Source organism: Tenrec ecaudatus, chromosome 4, assembly GCF_050624435.1.
Source record: "Tenrec ecaudatus isolate mTenEca1 chromosome 4, mTenEca1.hap1, whole genome shotgun sequence".
NCBI lineage: Eukaryota > Metazoa > Chordata > Mammalia > Afrosoricida > Tenrecidae > Tenrec > Tenrec ecaudatus.
The window spans coordinates 177074475-177091747 of NC_134533.1; the positions used below are offsets into that span (position 1 = coordinate 177074475).

The 17273-nt window shown below is 44.8% G+C and overlaps 1 protein-coding gene across 1 annotated transcript in view; it reads left to right on the forward strand.

Annotated features, from left to right (window-relative positions):
- The window catches only part of SUSD5 (sushi domain containing 5), a 75736-nt gene extending 59386 nt beyond the window's left edge, over positions 1 to 16350 (forward strand). Inside the window, exon 5 of the mRNA XM_075547089.1 lies at positions 12683 to 16350. Coding sequence (XP_075403204.1) covers positions 12683 to 13971 — 1289 coding nt within the window. The 3' untranslated portion in view covers positions 13972 to 16350. The remainder of the gene's footprint in view (positions 1 to 12682) is intronic.
- The last annotated feature ends 923 nt before the right edge of the window (positions 16351 to 17273 follow it).

Sequence of the window (17273 nt, forward strand, 5' to 3'; positions counted from 1 at the left end):
TTTCACCTGGTGTCTTACTCCATTTTTTCACATTTTCCCAGTGAGCATCATCGTGTCTTTTTTCTTAAGGAACGGCGTCAGGGAGGAGAAATGCCATCCTGAGGTTGTGGATCAAACCAGGATCTTCTGTGTGAGACCCATCTTGGTTTAGAAAACAAATCTTGGATGATAACTTGTCCACGTGGGAACCACTTGGTCGTTCATTCAATCCCTCATTCCACACCCCTCCATTTGACAAGGTTCTAGGTATTGGATATACAGTATTGAGCAAAACACTGTCCCAACTCTACAAGAATCCATCGTCAATATGTTGCCTCATACGTGGCAAAAACAGTGGCTGATGAAGGGGACTAGAGAGAGAGGTGTGTCATAGACAGATCAGAGTGATAGACCCGACTTGAATGGTTAAAACCTTGTCACTTGATCCCCTTTCTGATACACTTTGGGCCTGATCTGGTTTTCCGTATTTTCTCTGTGTGCGCACGTGTATGTTTTCATGTTGGGTTTATCTCTGATGTATTTGTCATTGTGGATAGCCTTCTTGAATCTTTGTTATGTGCTTTCTGTTTTTTCAATATATGAAACCCAGGATTGATGTACCTATAGAGACAACAAGTAGCAATAAGAGTTCCTGTCAGAGGTCCTCCTAGGTGGTGCAAATGGTTAACACACTTGGTACTAATCCAAAGGTTAGGTTCTAGCCTGCCCAGAAGTACCACAGAAGAAAGAGACCAGCTTTCAAAACACAGCCATTGAAACCCTTATGGGACACAGTTCTCTCTCTCATCTCCCTAAGTCGGGGGATAGAGAGGACTGGCTCTGGTTTACAGATGAGAAAACTCAGGTACAGAAAGGTTACATGACTTGCCCATGTCATCCAGCTAGAAAGTGTCAGAGCCAGGGTTTAAAACCAGGCATAATGGATTGTGTGTGATAAGAGTTGTATGAGCCCCCAGTAAAATGATTTAAAAAACAACAACAACAAAAAAAACCAGGCACTGTTGACTACAGCGTCTGCATCACATCTGTGCTTCCTCTAATAACTCCCCCAAGATTTCTTCTCTCCAGGGACACCCCCCCTCAACTCAGCTAGTGAGGAGCAGGACCTCAGAGCCGAGCAGCCCATAGGCTGGGCTCACTTTCAAAGTAGTTGTCTGCTCAGCAAGTGGCTGTGTTCTTTTCTTTCTCCTTTTAAGTGCTTTTCTTTAGTTTTCTTAACTTCCACTTCTGTTTTTGTTTTTCTTTCTTTCCCCATTTGGCAACTTAATTCCCTTAAAGAATGAAGCCAGGAGGCTGACAGTGAATTTAGAATATCTGTGTCTGAGTCGCCATATTTGTTCAGAGCTCCCTTAAACCAATGGTTATTTCTGTCTGTCTGGTTTCTTTTTTTAAACTGCTATTTTTAAAGGCTCTGCAGCCAAGACCAGATGAAAAGACAGCTTGGGGGGTGGGGGGAGGCTCTCAGAAATGCCCAGCATGATAAAAGGTGAAAAGTGCTGAGAGTGACGGAACCCCAGGATTCTGGGCGCTCGACCCGCCCTCACCAGCTCCCACCCCAGAAGAAACGCAGGTCCAAGCCAGCCTCCTCCTTTCACTCCTGGGTTATAGCTATCTGTGGGCTTCTGTTTCCCAAAAGTACCAGTTAAATATAAACACACAGTGAATGGCCTGATTTTTGCCGGGGGAACCCATGAAGTTTACATTTCCTGGAGCTGTTTGTCTAAATCACAAGGCCGCATGTTGTGTTAGCAGAGGCTTTCACGGAGCTCATGGGGCAGGGCAACCGTCTAAAAGGATTGCGAGGTGATTAAGGAGGATATAGGGGGGCAAAAAGACACACTGAAAGTAGACACGAGGGGGGAGATGGCACCTCAATAGGCAGAGAGCCAGGCGTCTCCATCTTGGCAGGAGAATTTAATTGGGGTTGATATTGAATCAATAACAGAGAGGTTTGGGATCTTTGTTCTGAGTAGATTACTGGTGACAACCCAGCACCCAGTTGGCGCTTGTCTTCATTTGAGGGTTTGAGAGAACTGTGGCATGTTGTTGTCAGATGCTCTAGAGTCGATGTGGACTCATACCGCCCCCCCCCCCCATGTGACAGAGAGCTGCCCTGAGGGTTTCTACACTGTGATCTTTATGGGAACAAGTCTCCAAGCCTTTTCTCGCCTGGAGCTTCTGGGTGGGTGCTCACTGCCAATCTTTTCCATTAGCAGCCGAACCCTTAACCAGTATGCCACTTTGGCATCGAGAAAACCTGTTTCCGAGCCAGGAACTTGGCTGGGAACCTGGGGGACAGGCAGAACTTGGCTTGCAGTCCTGGGCTGCCTTCCTGGGATGCTGTCGCCCCGGCCAGCGAGGAGGAGCACAGACACCAAGCTGAGGCTGACCATAAGGCCCAGGGCGAGGCAGGCCCACCCACCGTCGGAGGGGGCTGACCTTTCCCAGATTCTCAGCTCTCACGTTAGACACTAGGCCAGTGTTTCCTGCAGCAGACAGTGGCCAGTGGCCACTATGCGCCAGGCGCTATGGTGTGTGTTGAGGATGTAAAGCCAGAGGGCAACTGTCCTGGTTTCATAAAGAGTTCCGGGCTGGGAGAGCAGGGTATGTCACCAGTGCAGAGGGGATAGTGAACACATTGGTGACCTTTGCCATTATTCTGGTGAGATCCATTGTAGCTGTAAGTTCAAGCGCCATTAAGAGATGGACTGGTTTTACCCGGTCTATGGAAGGGTGAAAGGTATCTAACGTACTCGTGCCAATCCCCCGATGATAAATACCTCTGATTTTACCACCGAAATTCCATTTCGGACATTTACCGGGTAGGTGAGGGGCCCCTGATCTCACCAATAGAAACCCAGTTCAGGGAGCTTGTTAGCAAACTACCACCATCTGTCAGTTGGTGGTGCTGTGTATGGGGATTGCGTGTTGCTCTTCTGCCAGGGTTTCACATTCCAATAGGGCCACCCGTCCTGGGCACACGGAGCTGAAGACAGATCAGGAAGTGAGGCCTAGCAAGTGGTCTACCTCCAAAACAGAACCAGTAAAGAACCTATAGATCACAATAGAACGCTGTCTGCTGCAGTGATTCCAGGGAAGCCTCCAACGCTGGAACGCACAGTGGCCGCCACAGTGCGACAACACCAACCATTGTGACGACACCACAAGACGCGGCAACAGTTGTCTTTTAGATGGGTCACCACGGGTTGGAGCCAACCTGCTGGCAACTAACAACGACAATGACCAAGAAAATGCTGTGTTCTTGTCCATGTAGTAGCTGCCTCTGTGAGACGCTGGATAAGAGTGCTGCCCACCTCTAGAGCGAATTGGACCCCACCAGCAAGTAGCTTAACACAGGGCAGCCTCGAATAATTCTATTTTAAAAGAGAGCACATACAAAACACTTCAAAAATCAAAGGGTATCATGCTCCCGGACGGTCCGTACCATACGCACACTCATGTAACTGTCATCCGGATCAAGAAGTAGAACATCACCAGCAACCAGAGCAAGCCTAGTGCCTCTACCCAACAAGCCCTGTTCAAACTTCTAAAGCCGCAAAGTCCCTTTTCTGTGCTGGAATTTTATTTTAGTGGAAACATACACCATGTGTTCTTGGGTATGGCTTCCTTCTACTCAATAGGACGTCTGTACGACACAGCTACAGTCCGTGAAGCTGTCGTTCATTCATTTCCTTTGTTGTCATCTACCTAATGCTGCATTCTAGTGCTGTGAATATTTTCATTCCAATTTGGGGACTGTTATAAATAAGAGCATTCTCGTTTGGTGCACGTGTTGCATCATTTCTCCTAGGCATATGCTGAGGAGTTGAATGTCTGGGTCATAGGGGTTCTATAACATCAACTTAAGTAGGCATGGCCAACCAATTTTCAAAATGGGTGTATCAATTTCTAGACCCACAGGCAGTGTGGGAAACTCCTGGAGCTCCACATCCTCACCAACACTTGCAATTGTCAGTCTTTCAGTTTTAGCCATTATGATGGATGTGAAGGAGTCCTACAACGCAGTGGTTAAAATGCGCAGCTGCTCATTTTAAAGGTCAAGGGTTTGACCCATTAGCTGCTCTAATAGAAAAAAGATGTGGCGGCCTGCTTCTGGGGCAATTATTCTCTGTCCTATAGGGTTGCTATGAGTTGGAATCATCTTGATAGCAATTGATTTATGATCATAGTTTAGTACAGTAGAACCCCAGACCTCGATGCTAATCCATTCTAGAATCAATTTTTCTCATAAGAAATAACTGAAAATGGATTAATCAATTCTCGACCACCACGTTTTACCCTAACCTTGCCTTTTTATACAAAACACCGCACAGAAATTTCAAAGCAAATAAATTCAGAGTTCTATAGCATAATTTAAATAAGAAGCAACATTTAAAACAGTTTTTAACAACTACAGTATGGTCCATACCATGAGATTGATGAGGATCTGGATCTGTAGACACGGATGTGGAGAGGAGGGATGGAGAGAGAGAGTCAGTGTTTGGAAGGGGAGTCCCCTTCTATAAAATCAACTAGTAGCTGCTTTGCAGGAGTTTTCCCTTCTTTGCCTTTTTTCACTTGGACCTGGCTGGCTTTCTCTAAAAACAACAACAAAAAACCAATCTGTCTAACGTGGTCTGCTGTTGGTGTTTCCTTAACTGTTTTCTAAAAGGGTTTACTAAATTATCGACAACATCGATAACACGGTTAACAACATCGATAACACGGTTAACAACATCAATAACACGGTTAACAACATCGATAACACGGTTAACAACATCGATAACACGGTTAACAACATCGATAACACGGTTAACAACATCGATAACACGGTTAACAACATCGATAACACGGTTAACAACATCGATAACACGGTTAACAACATCGATAACACGGTTAACAACATCGATAACACGGTTAACAACATCGATAACACGGTTAACAACATCGATAACACGGTTAACAACATCGATAACACGGTTAACCAGTTCCTTATCATGATGATTCTTTTCAAAACACTTTCTTAGAATCCATATTTTTATCTAAAAACAGTACAAAAAGCCACAAAAACGAAGAAAATTATAGCAAGACGCTTGGAACACAGCTGCAAAAGGTAGAATCAGCGAGTACTAACAACGCCAACTAACTCCCGTGACCGAAACATGAACTGCATTTGTTTACAACAATCACCTGAGTCGGGTCGGATTCCCATGTTTTCTTTCTTTTTTTAAAAAAATCATTTTATTGGGGGCTCCTACAACTTGTATCACAAATCCATCCATCCATCCATTGTGTCAAGAACATATGTACATTTGTTGCCATCATCATTCTCAAAACATTTGTCTTCTACTTGAGCCCTCAATATCTGCTGCTCATTTTCCCCCTCCCTCCCCACTCCTCCCACCCCGTAAAACCCTTCATCATTCATATATTATTATTATTTTGCCATTTATTACACTGTCTGACGTCTCCCCTTACCCTCTTCTCTGCTGTCCCTCCCCCAGGGAGGAGACTATATGTAGATTCCTGTAATCAGTCCCCCTTTCTACCCCACATTCTCTCCACCCTCCAGGCATCGCAACTCTCACCAGTGGTCCTGAAGGGGTCATCTGACCTGGATTCCCTGTGTTTCCAGTTCCTATCTGTACCAGTGTACATCCTCTGGTCTATCCAGATTTGTAAGGTAGTATTGGGATCATGATAGTGGCAGAGGGGTGGGGGGGGAAGTATTTAAGAACTAGAGGAAAGTTATATGTTTCATTGTTGCTACCCTGCACCCTGCCTGGTTCATCTCCTCCTTCCAATGTTTTCTTCAAGCTCGGTTGCAAAATTTTCTCGATATTTCAAAATTTTCTCGATATTTCACGTCCAAATCCACTGATGTTGAGTACTGATGTGGTCGAGTACCGGAGTTCTACTCTATCTCTTGATGTTGATTTTCCTGATTATTAATAAGGTTGAACAACTTACGTATTTCATGGTGTGTTAGTCAGTCACCTTGAAGATGTAGGAAAGTGTAGGGGTGGAATCCGGCCTGTCAATCAGGTCACAGCCTGATGCCATCTTCTTGGGGGGCGTGGCCTGCTAAAAAGAAGACTCTGGGAGCCTCCCCCTCTCTGTGCTTTCACCTTGAGCGCTGCTGAAGCCCCGCCAGGTTTTTCCACCGACTTAGGATCCAGGTAACTTTGCACTTACAGGCGGGTGATCCTCCTGCAGTCAGTCATTGCAGGTGGCAACCTGAGTCTGGAGAGGGACTTGTGGACTAGTATTGAACTTATGGGCATGAGTTGGACTGGGCTGGCAATTACTTCTTGATAGAAAGCTCTTTCTTAGGTATATGAACGTCACTGTATAAGTTTCTCTAGTCAATCATTTAGTCTAACACAGTTGCCTATTTTAGTATTTCATTTGGGAAGTGCCTCTTCAACTCACTTTTCTACCTTTCTCCTCGTAGTTACTTTAACAGAAAGGTGGGGAAGGGAATGAATGTGTAGGAGTTCTTTAAATATAAAGAGCTGTACTCTTCTACTCCACAAGCCATTCCTTTGGAGGGCATATAGGTTGCAAACATCTTTTGCTAGATAATTTGGCTTTTACTTAATTCATCTTTTGTGAATAGAATGTTAATGCAGTCTTATTAATCCTTTCTTTTATAATCAGTTTTTATATATTTAAAAAATCAGGTTAGGGAAATCTTATATTTTTCGTGTTTAAAGCTTTTTATTAAACTGTTGATTTTTATCACAAGTTTTCCTGGGTCTTTTTTCAAATGTTAAACCAATTACAAATTCTTGGGATAAACATAATTTAATGCGATTTATTGTCCTTTTCAAATATTGTTTAACTCAGTTTACCAATATTTATATACTGCTGAATTCTGTTAATATTTTATTTAGGATTTTTGCATCTATGTTTAATGAGGTTGATCTGAAATATTAATTTTTTGTCATGTTTTTTCCTGGTTTGGGGAACCAAAATTACATTAGCCCTGGAAAAGAAGTTGTGAGGATATGTCCTCATTTTCTATTTTCTGGAAGAGTATGTGGATTATTAACACTATCTTATTTGGTAGACCTAATAATTTGGTGGAATTTATTTCATAAACTTAAATATTTGGTAGAGTTCATTGGCAAAACCATCTATGGCTAGAATTCTCTGTACATTGAGATATTTAATTTCAGATTGAATATTTGTAATAGTTAATAGAGTATAAAGAGTTTTAATTGTTCTTGTGTCACTTTTAGTAAGTTCTATTTTCATAAAATTTGGCCCATTTCATTAACATTTTCAAATTATCTGATATAAATTTATTACAGAATTGTTTTAGTGTCTCGCCTACTATCTGTAAGGTCTGTAGTGATGCCTCTTTAATCCTGTTATTTTTCATTTATGTGGTTTCTGAATGCTTCTTAATTATTTTCACATGGGATTTACTAGTGTTACTGGTTTGTTTTTTTTTAAAAAATCCTGGAGGTTTTTTTTTTTTTGCTTTACTGAGCCGCTCTATTGTATATTTATTTTTTTGGAATTTATTTTTCCTATTTTCCTTCTGGTTTTTTTTTTTAACTTAATCCATGCTTCCTTTCCCAGCTTTCTGGGATTTATGATTTTATTATCTTTTATTTGTTTTTAAATTGTGGTTTGAGCGAGGGTTTACAAAGCTACTTAGTTTTCCATTCAGCAATGTGTATATATTTTGTTTCATGACATGAGTTGCAACTTCCTCCTAGAGTTCTCCATCTCCATTCTTTCTCCTTTCTTTTCTTCTTAGAATTTGTTAACTTATGGCTTAACTTACAGTGAATTTTAGAAAATTATTTTAGGAACACTTGAAAAAATACTCTATAGTTATTGGATGTGTGATGCTCTATGGATGTCAAACAGGTCAAATCTATTAGACAGTTGTTCAAATGGGATCCTTATTCTGTCCGCTTATTCTACTTTATTATTATTTTTATGTTGGTCTTTCATTCGGAAACAAATATTCATTGCAGAATTCAGAGGCAAAGACAGATATCCCCAAATCACTGTTCCCCACCAACTTGTCAGGCCAGAGCAGAGTTGAAAGCAGGTCAGTTCCACTGGAGCTCCAGGCACACAGGACTCTCCTATATCCTGATCTAGTAAGGTTAGCTAGGAACTGGCATCACTGAAGCCCAAGGTCTAGTTTGGGAACATTCATGGCTTCCTCAAGTTTCAGCATTCCTCATTCTTGTCGCTCGTAGTGCCACTGGGCCAGAGGCTCAAGCTTCCACTTGGCCTATAACTTGTAACAATAGGAGCCATAGATCACAACCTTCATGAAGTTCAAGGATTCCAGAACCTTCAGCTCAAGCATAATCTTGCTCACTTGCTTGAAATATGAAATTAGAGATCCATTTGGGCCAAATATAGTTACCAGCTGCCATGTCGGAACCAGAAACACCTCGGGATCTTTTATTTTTTGTTATTTTTAATAAATCATTTTATTGGGTGCTCGAACAACTCTTATCACAATCCATAGATCTATCAATTTTGCCAAGCACATTCATACATATGTTGCCATCATCATTTTCAAAGCATTTTCTTTCTCTATTAGCTCTTCGTACCAGCTCATTTTTTTCTTCTCCATCCCCACCCATTCATTGTGTCAAGCACATTTGTACATTTTTTGCCATTACCATTCTCAAAACATTTACTTTCAACTTGAGCCCTTGGTATCATTTTTCCCCTTCCCTTCCCCTCCCTCTCTCATGAATTCTTGATAATTATAATTTTTTTCATATCTTGCACTGTCTGATGTCTCTCTTTACTCCCTTGTCTGTTGTCGATCCCCCTGGGAGGGGGTTATAGATAGGCCATTGTGATTGGTTTCCCCTTTCTCCTCCCATCTTCCCCTTCCCTTCTTGGTATGACTACTCTCAATATTGGTCCCAAGGAGTTTATCTGTCCTGTATTCCCTGTGTTTCCAGCTCTTATCTGTACCCATGTCTGGTCTAGCCAGATTTGTAAGGTAGAATTAGGGTCATAATAGCGGGGGGAAGGAAGCATTGAAGAACTAGAGGAAAGCTGTATGTTTCATCTGTGCTATACTGCACCCTGACTGGCCCATCTTCTCCCCACCACCCTTCTGTAAGGGGTTGTCCAATTGTCTACAGATTGGCTTTGGATTTCTACTCTGCACTTCCCCCCTCATTCACATTATGACTTTTTGTTCTGGATCTTTGATGCCTGATCCCATTGACACCTCATGATCACACAGACTGGTGTGCTTCTTCCATGTGGGCTTTGTTGCTTCTGAGCTAGATGGCTGCTTGTTTATATTTAAGCCTTTAAGATCCCACATGCTATATCTTTTTTTTAATTAATAAATCTTTTTATTGGGGCTCATACAGCTCTTATCACAATCCGTACATACATCAATTGAGCCTTATACATTCGTTGCACTCATCATTCTCATAATTCACCTTCCACTTGGGTTCCTGGAATCAGCTCAGTTTCCCTTTTTCCCCTCCCCCTCCCTCCCCGCTCCCCCCTTTCCCCTGGTCCCTTGATAGTTTATAAATAATTATTATATGCTATATCTTTTGATAGCCGGGCACCATCAGTTTTCTTCAACACATTTGCTTATGCACCCACTTTGTCTTCAGTGCTTGTGTCAGGAAAGTGAGCATCATGGAATGCTAGTTTAATAGAACAAAGTATTCTTGTGTTGAGGGACGACTTGAGTTGGAGGCCCAATGTCACCTCAGGATCTTTTAAATTGTCCGGAGACTTTATTCCCACAGTGGGCTATCTTTCCATTCCAGGTGTGCCCCCATCTTGAGTTCTTCAATAAACAATCCTGCTTGTCCTAATTTTTTAAAATCATTTTATTAGGGGCTCATACAACTCTTATCATAATTTATACATACATCAGTTGTGTAAAGCACATTTGCACATCCATTGCCCTCATCTTTCTCAAAACATTTGCTCTCTACTTAAGCCCCTACCATCAACTCATTTTTTCCCTCCTTGTCCGCTCCCCCCTCCCTCATGAACCCTTGATAATTTATACATTATTTTGTCATATCTTGCACTGTCCGATGTCTCCCTTCACCCACTTTTCTTTTGTCCGTCCCCCAGGGAAGAGGTTATATGTAGATCCTTGTAATCGGTTCCCCTTTTCCAACCCACCCTCCCTCTACCCTCCCAGTATCGCCACTCTCACCACTGATCCTGAAGGGATCATTCACCCTGGATTCCCTGTATTTCCAGCTCCTATCTGTACATTCTCTGGTCTAGCCAAATTTGTAAGTTAGAATTGGGATCATGATAGTGGGGGGACTGGGGGAGGAAGCATTTAGAGGAAAGTTGTATGTTTCATCGTTGCTATGTTGCACCCTGACTGGCTCATTTCCTCCCTGCAACCCTTCCGTAAGGGGCTTGTCCTAATTTTTAATGATAGAAGTATTTAAAATATCCTACAATGATCTTAGAGATTAACTATTTCTAGTTTTTATATTTTGAGGCTATGCTGTTGGATGTATTCAATTTTAGAATTTAATAACTTCCTGATGAATTGTATACTTATCTTTCTAACTTGCCCTCTTTTTATCACTAGTAAGACTTTTTGATTTTGTTTTTACCTTAAAGTCTCTTTAGTCAGTAAGTATTCTGTGGTATGTATATTTTCATTGTTTTAGCTTCAACTTCTCTGTACGTCTGTTTAAAGTGTATCTTTTGTAAGAACGACATAGATATATAAGTTCTCTATCTTTGTCCTGGTTTGCAACTGTTGTCGTTTAATTGGAGTATTCATGTATTTTACATTTACAGTCATTAATGATAGATTTGAGTTTTAAATAACTTATGTTCTCTTTCACTTTTCATCTTTTACCTTATTCCCCTTTCTCTGCTTTCCTGTCTTCTTTTAGTGTGATTATCATATTTTACTGTTACATGTATCCGAATGTTGCCTTGTGGTATATCACAGATTGACTACGAGAGTGGACGCAAACATAGCAGCAGCTGTGAGGGGTTGAACCAGGTGGTACTTTGCTCCACTGTACACAGGATTTCACTGTGTGCTAGAACCGACTTGATTTGGAATCCAACAACAACAATCATTTGTTTACTTTTTTGAGTGGTTATTTTAGAAAACAAAAACGTTTACTCTTGACTTATCAGGCCTGTGGGTGTGCAAGAAGTTAAGCACTATAATACCAAACCAAAAACCAAACGCACTACTATTGAGTCAACACTGACTCATAACAACCCTATGGTTTTCTGAGACTGTAACTGTTTACGGGAGTAGAAAGCCCAGTCTTTCTCCCATGGAGCTGCTGGTGCTTTTGAACTGCTGACCATGTGAGTCACAGCCCAACTCCTAACCCCTACTGCTAACCCCTACACCAGGTGTCCTAAGCACTAGAACACAAACCAACCCAAAAGCACCTTGGAAAACAAACCTGGGAATTAGCTTCTGAAGCTCACAGCCCTGAAAATCCTATGGAAGAGCTTTCTCTTGCCAGTTTGACCCCCATATAGATTGTTCTTAAAAGACTATTGTGCTATGTGAATTATAGGCCAATAAAACTGGTTTTTAAGAAAAGAAAAAGAAGAGAAATAAAAAAGTAAACGAATAAAAAGATGGAGGAACTAATCAATCAATAAAAAGGACGTTGTCCTGAAGGCAAACTTTTTCCCCACCACGTAAGCTAAGCTGTTGTTTGTTTTAAGATGACTTTGGGGGACATTTTCATTTTATGTTTTAAAGATTATCAGAAGGAGCCCTAGTTGTATAGTGGCTACACATTGGGCTGTGATCTGAAAGGTCAGCAGTTCGAAACCACCAGCTGCTCTGCAGGAGAGACAAGGCTTTCCACTCCCATGAGCAGTTACAGTCTCGGAAACTCACAGAGGGAGCGCTACTTGGTTCTATACAGGGCGGCTGTGAGGTGGTGTTGACTCAATGGCAGCGCGAAAGATTAGCAGGGCTATAGCTTGGGACGTTCATCCAGCCTCCTTAGGTCCAGACGGGATAGAATACAGTAATTTTAGCTTGAGCTTCTGATAGGCCCTCATTGGAAAGAGCAAGAACGGAGAGGCCTGTAGAAGTGGAACAGGTGAACATGGGCTGTGCAGGTGCAGGAAGAAGCCAGAGCACATTTCAAGATGTTGCAGGATTTTGATTACCCACACGCTCGTTTAGCTGTTGATTCTTTGGGCAGACTCCTTTTCACTTATGACACTATATGGTCACACAGGCTGGTGTGCTTCTTCCATGGGGGCTTTGTTGCTTCCCTGCTAGATGGCCACTTGTTTGACTGCAAGCATGTAGGACCCTAGACACTATTATATCTTTTGATAGCCGGGCACCATCAGCTTTCTTCGCCACATTTGCTTATTCACCTGCTTTGTCTTTAGCGATTGTGTCAGGAAGGTGAGTATCATACATTGCCATATAACTAGAACAAACCGATGAACAGTTGTTTTATATTGACCTTAGACCTGTGACCCTTGACAACCGCTCATATTAATTGTAATGGTATGTATGTAGGTTTTTTGGGCTGATATATGTATGACACACCGTCCTAGCACCTGTGAATGACGACGCTTTTATTTCTACTGGTCCAGTCCTTAATGGTTTTCATTTCACCTGCTGTGTTCCACACTGGCCCTCAGACTTGCAGCTCATGAGGATTTTTCTCTTCCTTTCCAGATGAGGCGGAGGCACATATTGACTATGAAGATAATTTCCCCGATGACAGATCCGTGTCATTCCGAGAGCTCATGGAAGATTCCCGGACAGAGGCAGAGGTGGACAGGGACCAGGGAGAGGACGCCCCAAAGCAGGACCGCCTGGTCCCCATTTCGGTGGGCGGAGAGAGCAAAGCTCGCGATGAAGTCGCCCTTGTCCCAAGCACAGGCGCACCCAGCCATGAGGGGATTGTCGTCACAGACTTGCCCAGACCCCGGCTAAACCGGAAGTACTTGTTCTGGTCACCCGCTGAGACCGTCCATAAGCCTGAGTTAGCCAAAGAGATGGATGATGATACTAAAAAGCAGTTTCCTGCTGGAGACAACCACAGCGGTGTGAAAGTGGGCCCTGGGGAACCCAAAACCAAGGTGCTCCACAGCAGCACCGAGGGCCCCTCGGGGTCATTTGTGGGCAGGAACGACAGCAAGGCAGGGGACCCGATGGTGAGCAGCAGTGACGAGTCCTGGTTAGATGGCTACCCTGTGACGGATGGGGCTTGGAGGAAGACCGCGGCGGAAGAGGAGGAGGATGGAGACAAGGGGGATGGGTCGGTGGGATTGGATGAAAGTACCCTAGTTACTCACGACCTGCCCATTCTTGTGGATGTTCAGAAGCCCTGGACTACTGCCCTCACAACGAACGAGAACCTGACCACGGCCCCTCGTCCAGCTCTTCCATCTCAAACGCTCGAGGTGGAAGTTCTGACTCTCAGACCCGTGAGTGTGGCCGGGCCAGAGGACTCCAGCAAGGTGGATGGTCACGTGACCAGGTACCAGTCAACGATGTCTTGGAGATTGGCCACCGATAACTCTCCTGTGGCCGGCCGACCCTATGAACTCACTAAGTCTACCCCGGACACAGTCACAACCATCGTCCAGCCGGTGCCTAAGCACACCCCTACCCCCATCATTGTGGCCACCCAGCCACCAGGGGAAACCAGTGCTCCTGCGGCCCAGGATGGCTTCCCATACCTGCTGTCTGAGGACTTCCTGGGACAGGAAGGCCCAGGTGCAGGTGAGGAGCTTCCTCCAACTTTGGAGCCGTGTGTGGGGGACCAGTGTCCCAGCTTCAGCAGAGGACCTGTGATCGCCACCATTGTCACTGTGCTGTGCCTGTTGCTGCTCCTGGCAGGCGTAGGGGCCGTGTGGGGCTACCGCAAGTGCCAGCACAAGAGCTCCGTGTACAAACTGAACGTGGGCCAGCGGCCGGCGCGGCATTACCACCAGCAGATCGAGATGGAGAAGGTCTAGCCGGCTGTGGAGGGTGCTCTCCCAATGCCTCTTGGGAGGGAACAGAAACCGTGACACCATCACACCGATGAACTTGGGCAGTTCAGGACCACAGGAAACAGGGGAGTGGGGCCCATCTTTCCCCACCGAGGTCCCTTCGGGTCTTTGTCTTATAGGCTGAGCCGTGTTTCTGGAGGCCCCGGCAGGGCAGGAAGGCTGTGGGGGCACCATCGCAGCCCCGGGGCCCCCACCGCCCTTGCCCTGTGCTGCGCTGTGCTCATCCCTGCTTCGTGCGTGAGCAGTGAAGCACCTCCTGCGTCGACACGACTCATTTCAGCTTTTCCTCTGAAGAAACACAAGTGACCTCCGCTGAGGCCCGACATTCACAAAATGCGTGTGCGCTCAATGGAGCATTTGAGAGCAGTGCTGTCTGGGACACAGACACGTCTTTGTGCAGAGCGGGGCACGGGCGGACAGTGGGACGTTTAAAGTGTGATGTGCCTGAGCGTGAACGAGTCAGGAACCAAGACACCGTCCAGAAGCTTTGCGGTTTCTTTTTCGCTGTTTCTGCCGGCAGAGACCGCCCTCGGGGACTGGAGCGAAAGCAGGGACGACGTGTTGTTAGGGAAAGGTGAGGAGGGAAGAGAGACACATCCACCTCTGTTCCCTCCGCTCTGGGGACAGCCCATTGCCTTTTTGAGAAACAAGGTGCGCTCTGTACCAAGCAGTACCGTTTCCTCTCAGAAGCAGTGGCCTGGTTGTCCGTGACTAGCCTGTGCCTGGCAAGGTCTTGAGCTTTTTGCCAGGACTAACAAAGCCCGGGCCTTGGTTTCCGCTCTCAGGACTCACCATTTCTCCGAACGCCAACATGAGGGAATGGCATGGGAGGAAAAACGTTTTAAGAAGGATATCAAGTCCCGGTTCCCCCTTGAGGGGAAATTCTGGGAACAGAGGGACTACTGCGGCATTATCTGCGCTGTTCTATTCCTGGCTTTTGTCTACAAATGGGGAGCCGACCTCATTGAGGCATCTAGATCACCTTTTGGAGACCTGGCAAGACGTCGTTATAGTGCAATGGTTCTGGACGCGCACGGTTCTTAGACCGGCGACCTCCATGTCTCTTGGGAACTTGTTGGAGCTGCAGACTCGTGGGTCTTACCCCAAACCCATGCAGTGACTTGACTTGAGTCAAGCCCAGCCACCAGTATGTGACCCAGCCCTCCAGGTGCCTGCTGTACCCCGGGGTGGAGCACAATGGGTTTGTGATGAGTCATGAGCTGTGGGGCCTCCTGCAGAAGTAGACCCACAGATGAAGCGTGACCCCTGTGATCTGTCTTGCCCGATGTCAGGGGCAGGCTCCTGCACCCAAAACAGCGTTGGAACCTGCCGGCATGCCATCTTCAGTGGCCGCTACGTCCTGGTCCAGAAACAGAACACATTAGATTTCTCTAACCTGAGTCTTCTTCTTAGGAATCGTTTTCAGTGGTTAAAAAAAAAAAAAAAAACTGACGAAGGCAGCACATTTCTCTTGAGACATCACAGGAGCCTAAGCGTTTTTGTGGGGGGCTTGGGAGCGACCTCAGTCTCTTTCTGCTTTGGAGAAATGGCTGATGGTTTCTAACAAAGGAAAAGCTTTCCACAACATGTGTTCTGCCTCGCCAGCACCTACACCCTCCCCCTGCCCCACCTTTTTTTTTTTGGGGGGGGGTGTGGGCAAGCTTTGGAGAAATAGTAAGCTAAATGGCTATGAAGTCAGTGCCAATGGATGTAACCAGAGTTCTCTGTCCCATTCTCGGAAATACAGTGACAGCTAGTAGAAAACCTGTACACGAGATGAAATCTCGAACAATAGGGACAGGATGCTTTGTACAGGGAGCCAAAGCAAGCCCAACAGAACAACAGCCAGCGACGGTGTGTACTGATCCCAGACAGACGTTTCTAATCAATCACAGGACAACTTTTCTACTGACAGCAGTATAAAGTAGCCTCCCCAGCCATGGATGGTGTCCGTCATTATGTAACAACCCAAGAACATTGACCCGATAATATAGCTCTTGTAAAGGTAGTAATACAAATGTCTTAGTCAATTCCTTACAAATATATTAACCCACCTAGCTGCATTCTTTTGTAGGCATGGGTTGCAAAATAAACCCAACACACCACCTTTAAGTTTTTATTTTTTAAAAAAAGGTTTTATTGGTTTGATGTCATCCAAATACATGCAGTGGAGCCGAGATGCATGTAGAAAGGGGAGAGATGGACACTGCGCTAATCGTTGGTCCTTCCTCAGCTGCAAGACTGGCCGATGGTTAATGCGCCATGAAAACTGAAGGGGGTGTGTGGAATGTTCCATTAACACAAAGCTTCTGAGGTATTTAAAATAAATAATTATTTCAAACACCAGTTGCTGCATGTATATTTTTTAGTTATATTGCCGATTTTTTCTTTCTTAGAAAAGATTGTCTATTAATCTTGAAAATTGTATTTGAATACTTGCTATACCCAAACCTCCCAGCCAAATTACCCCCTGCAGGCTCCAGAGAAGTCTAAAGATCTTCTGATAAGTCTGTCCCCTCTCCTCCCTCCTCTTCCTTCCCCACTTCAACTGGAAGAGGCTGTTCATTTCATGGCAAAATGTGTCCTGCTCACAGCAACTGTGTTAGGCCGGGTTGTCTAGAGAAACAATCCAATGACACTCGTTTATATACAAAAAATGTTTTACATCAAGAAGTAAATACATATGAAGAAGGCATCCCAACTGAGCCTGACTCGTGTAGCTGCAGGTTGGTGATGAGAAAAGTGAAGCAGGAAGATCACAGGCCGGTGGGTGAAAGTTGTGTGGATCTAAGGTCAGTGGAAATATGGCAGGGTGCCAAGAGCTCTCAGGGTCGGTGGCAGAGTCCCAGCAGGCAGGACGGCAATGTGACAGAGAGGATCTCAGCCTCGCTCTTAGGCAGAAGGCTTATAACGTTAAGGTGTCCTCAGGCGGTGACTTGATTGACAGGTAAAACTCCACCCCTAGAGTGTCTACTTGACTCCCTCCCTAACTAGCAGAGACCCTATCTACAACAGATCAAAAACTGCCCAGTCCTGCACCATCCTTACAGTGGATGTGTTTGATCCTCTTGTGGCAGTCATGGTGTTATTCCATCTTGCCGAGGGTTTTCCTCTTTTGCAATGCCGTTCTACGTTACCAAGCACGACATCCTTTCCCAGGGTTTGGTGCCTACTGATAACATGTCCAAAGTATATGAGACGAAGTCATGCCATCATTGCTTCTAAGGAGCATTCTGGCTGGACTTGTCCCAAGACAAGCAGCTTAT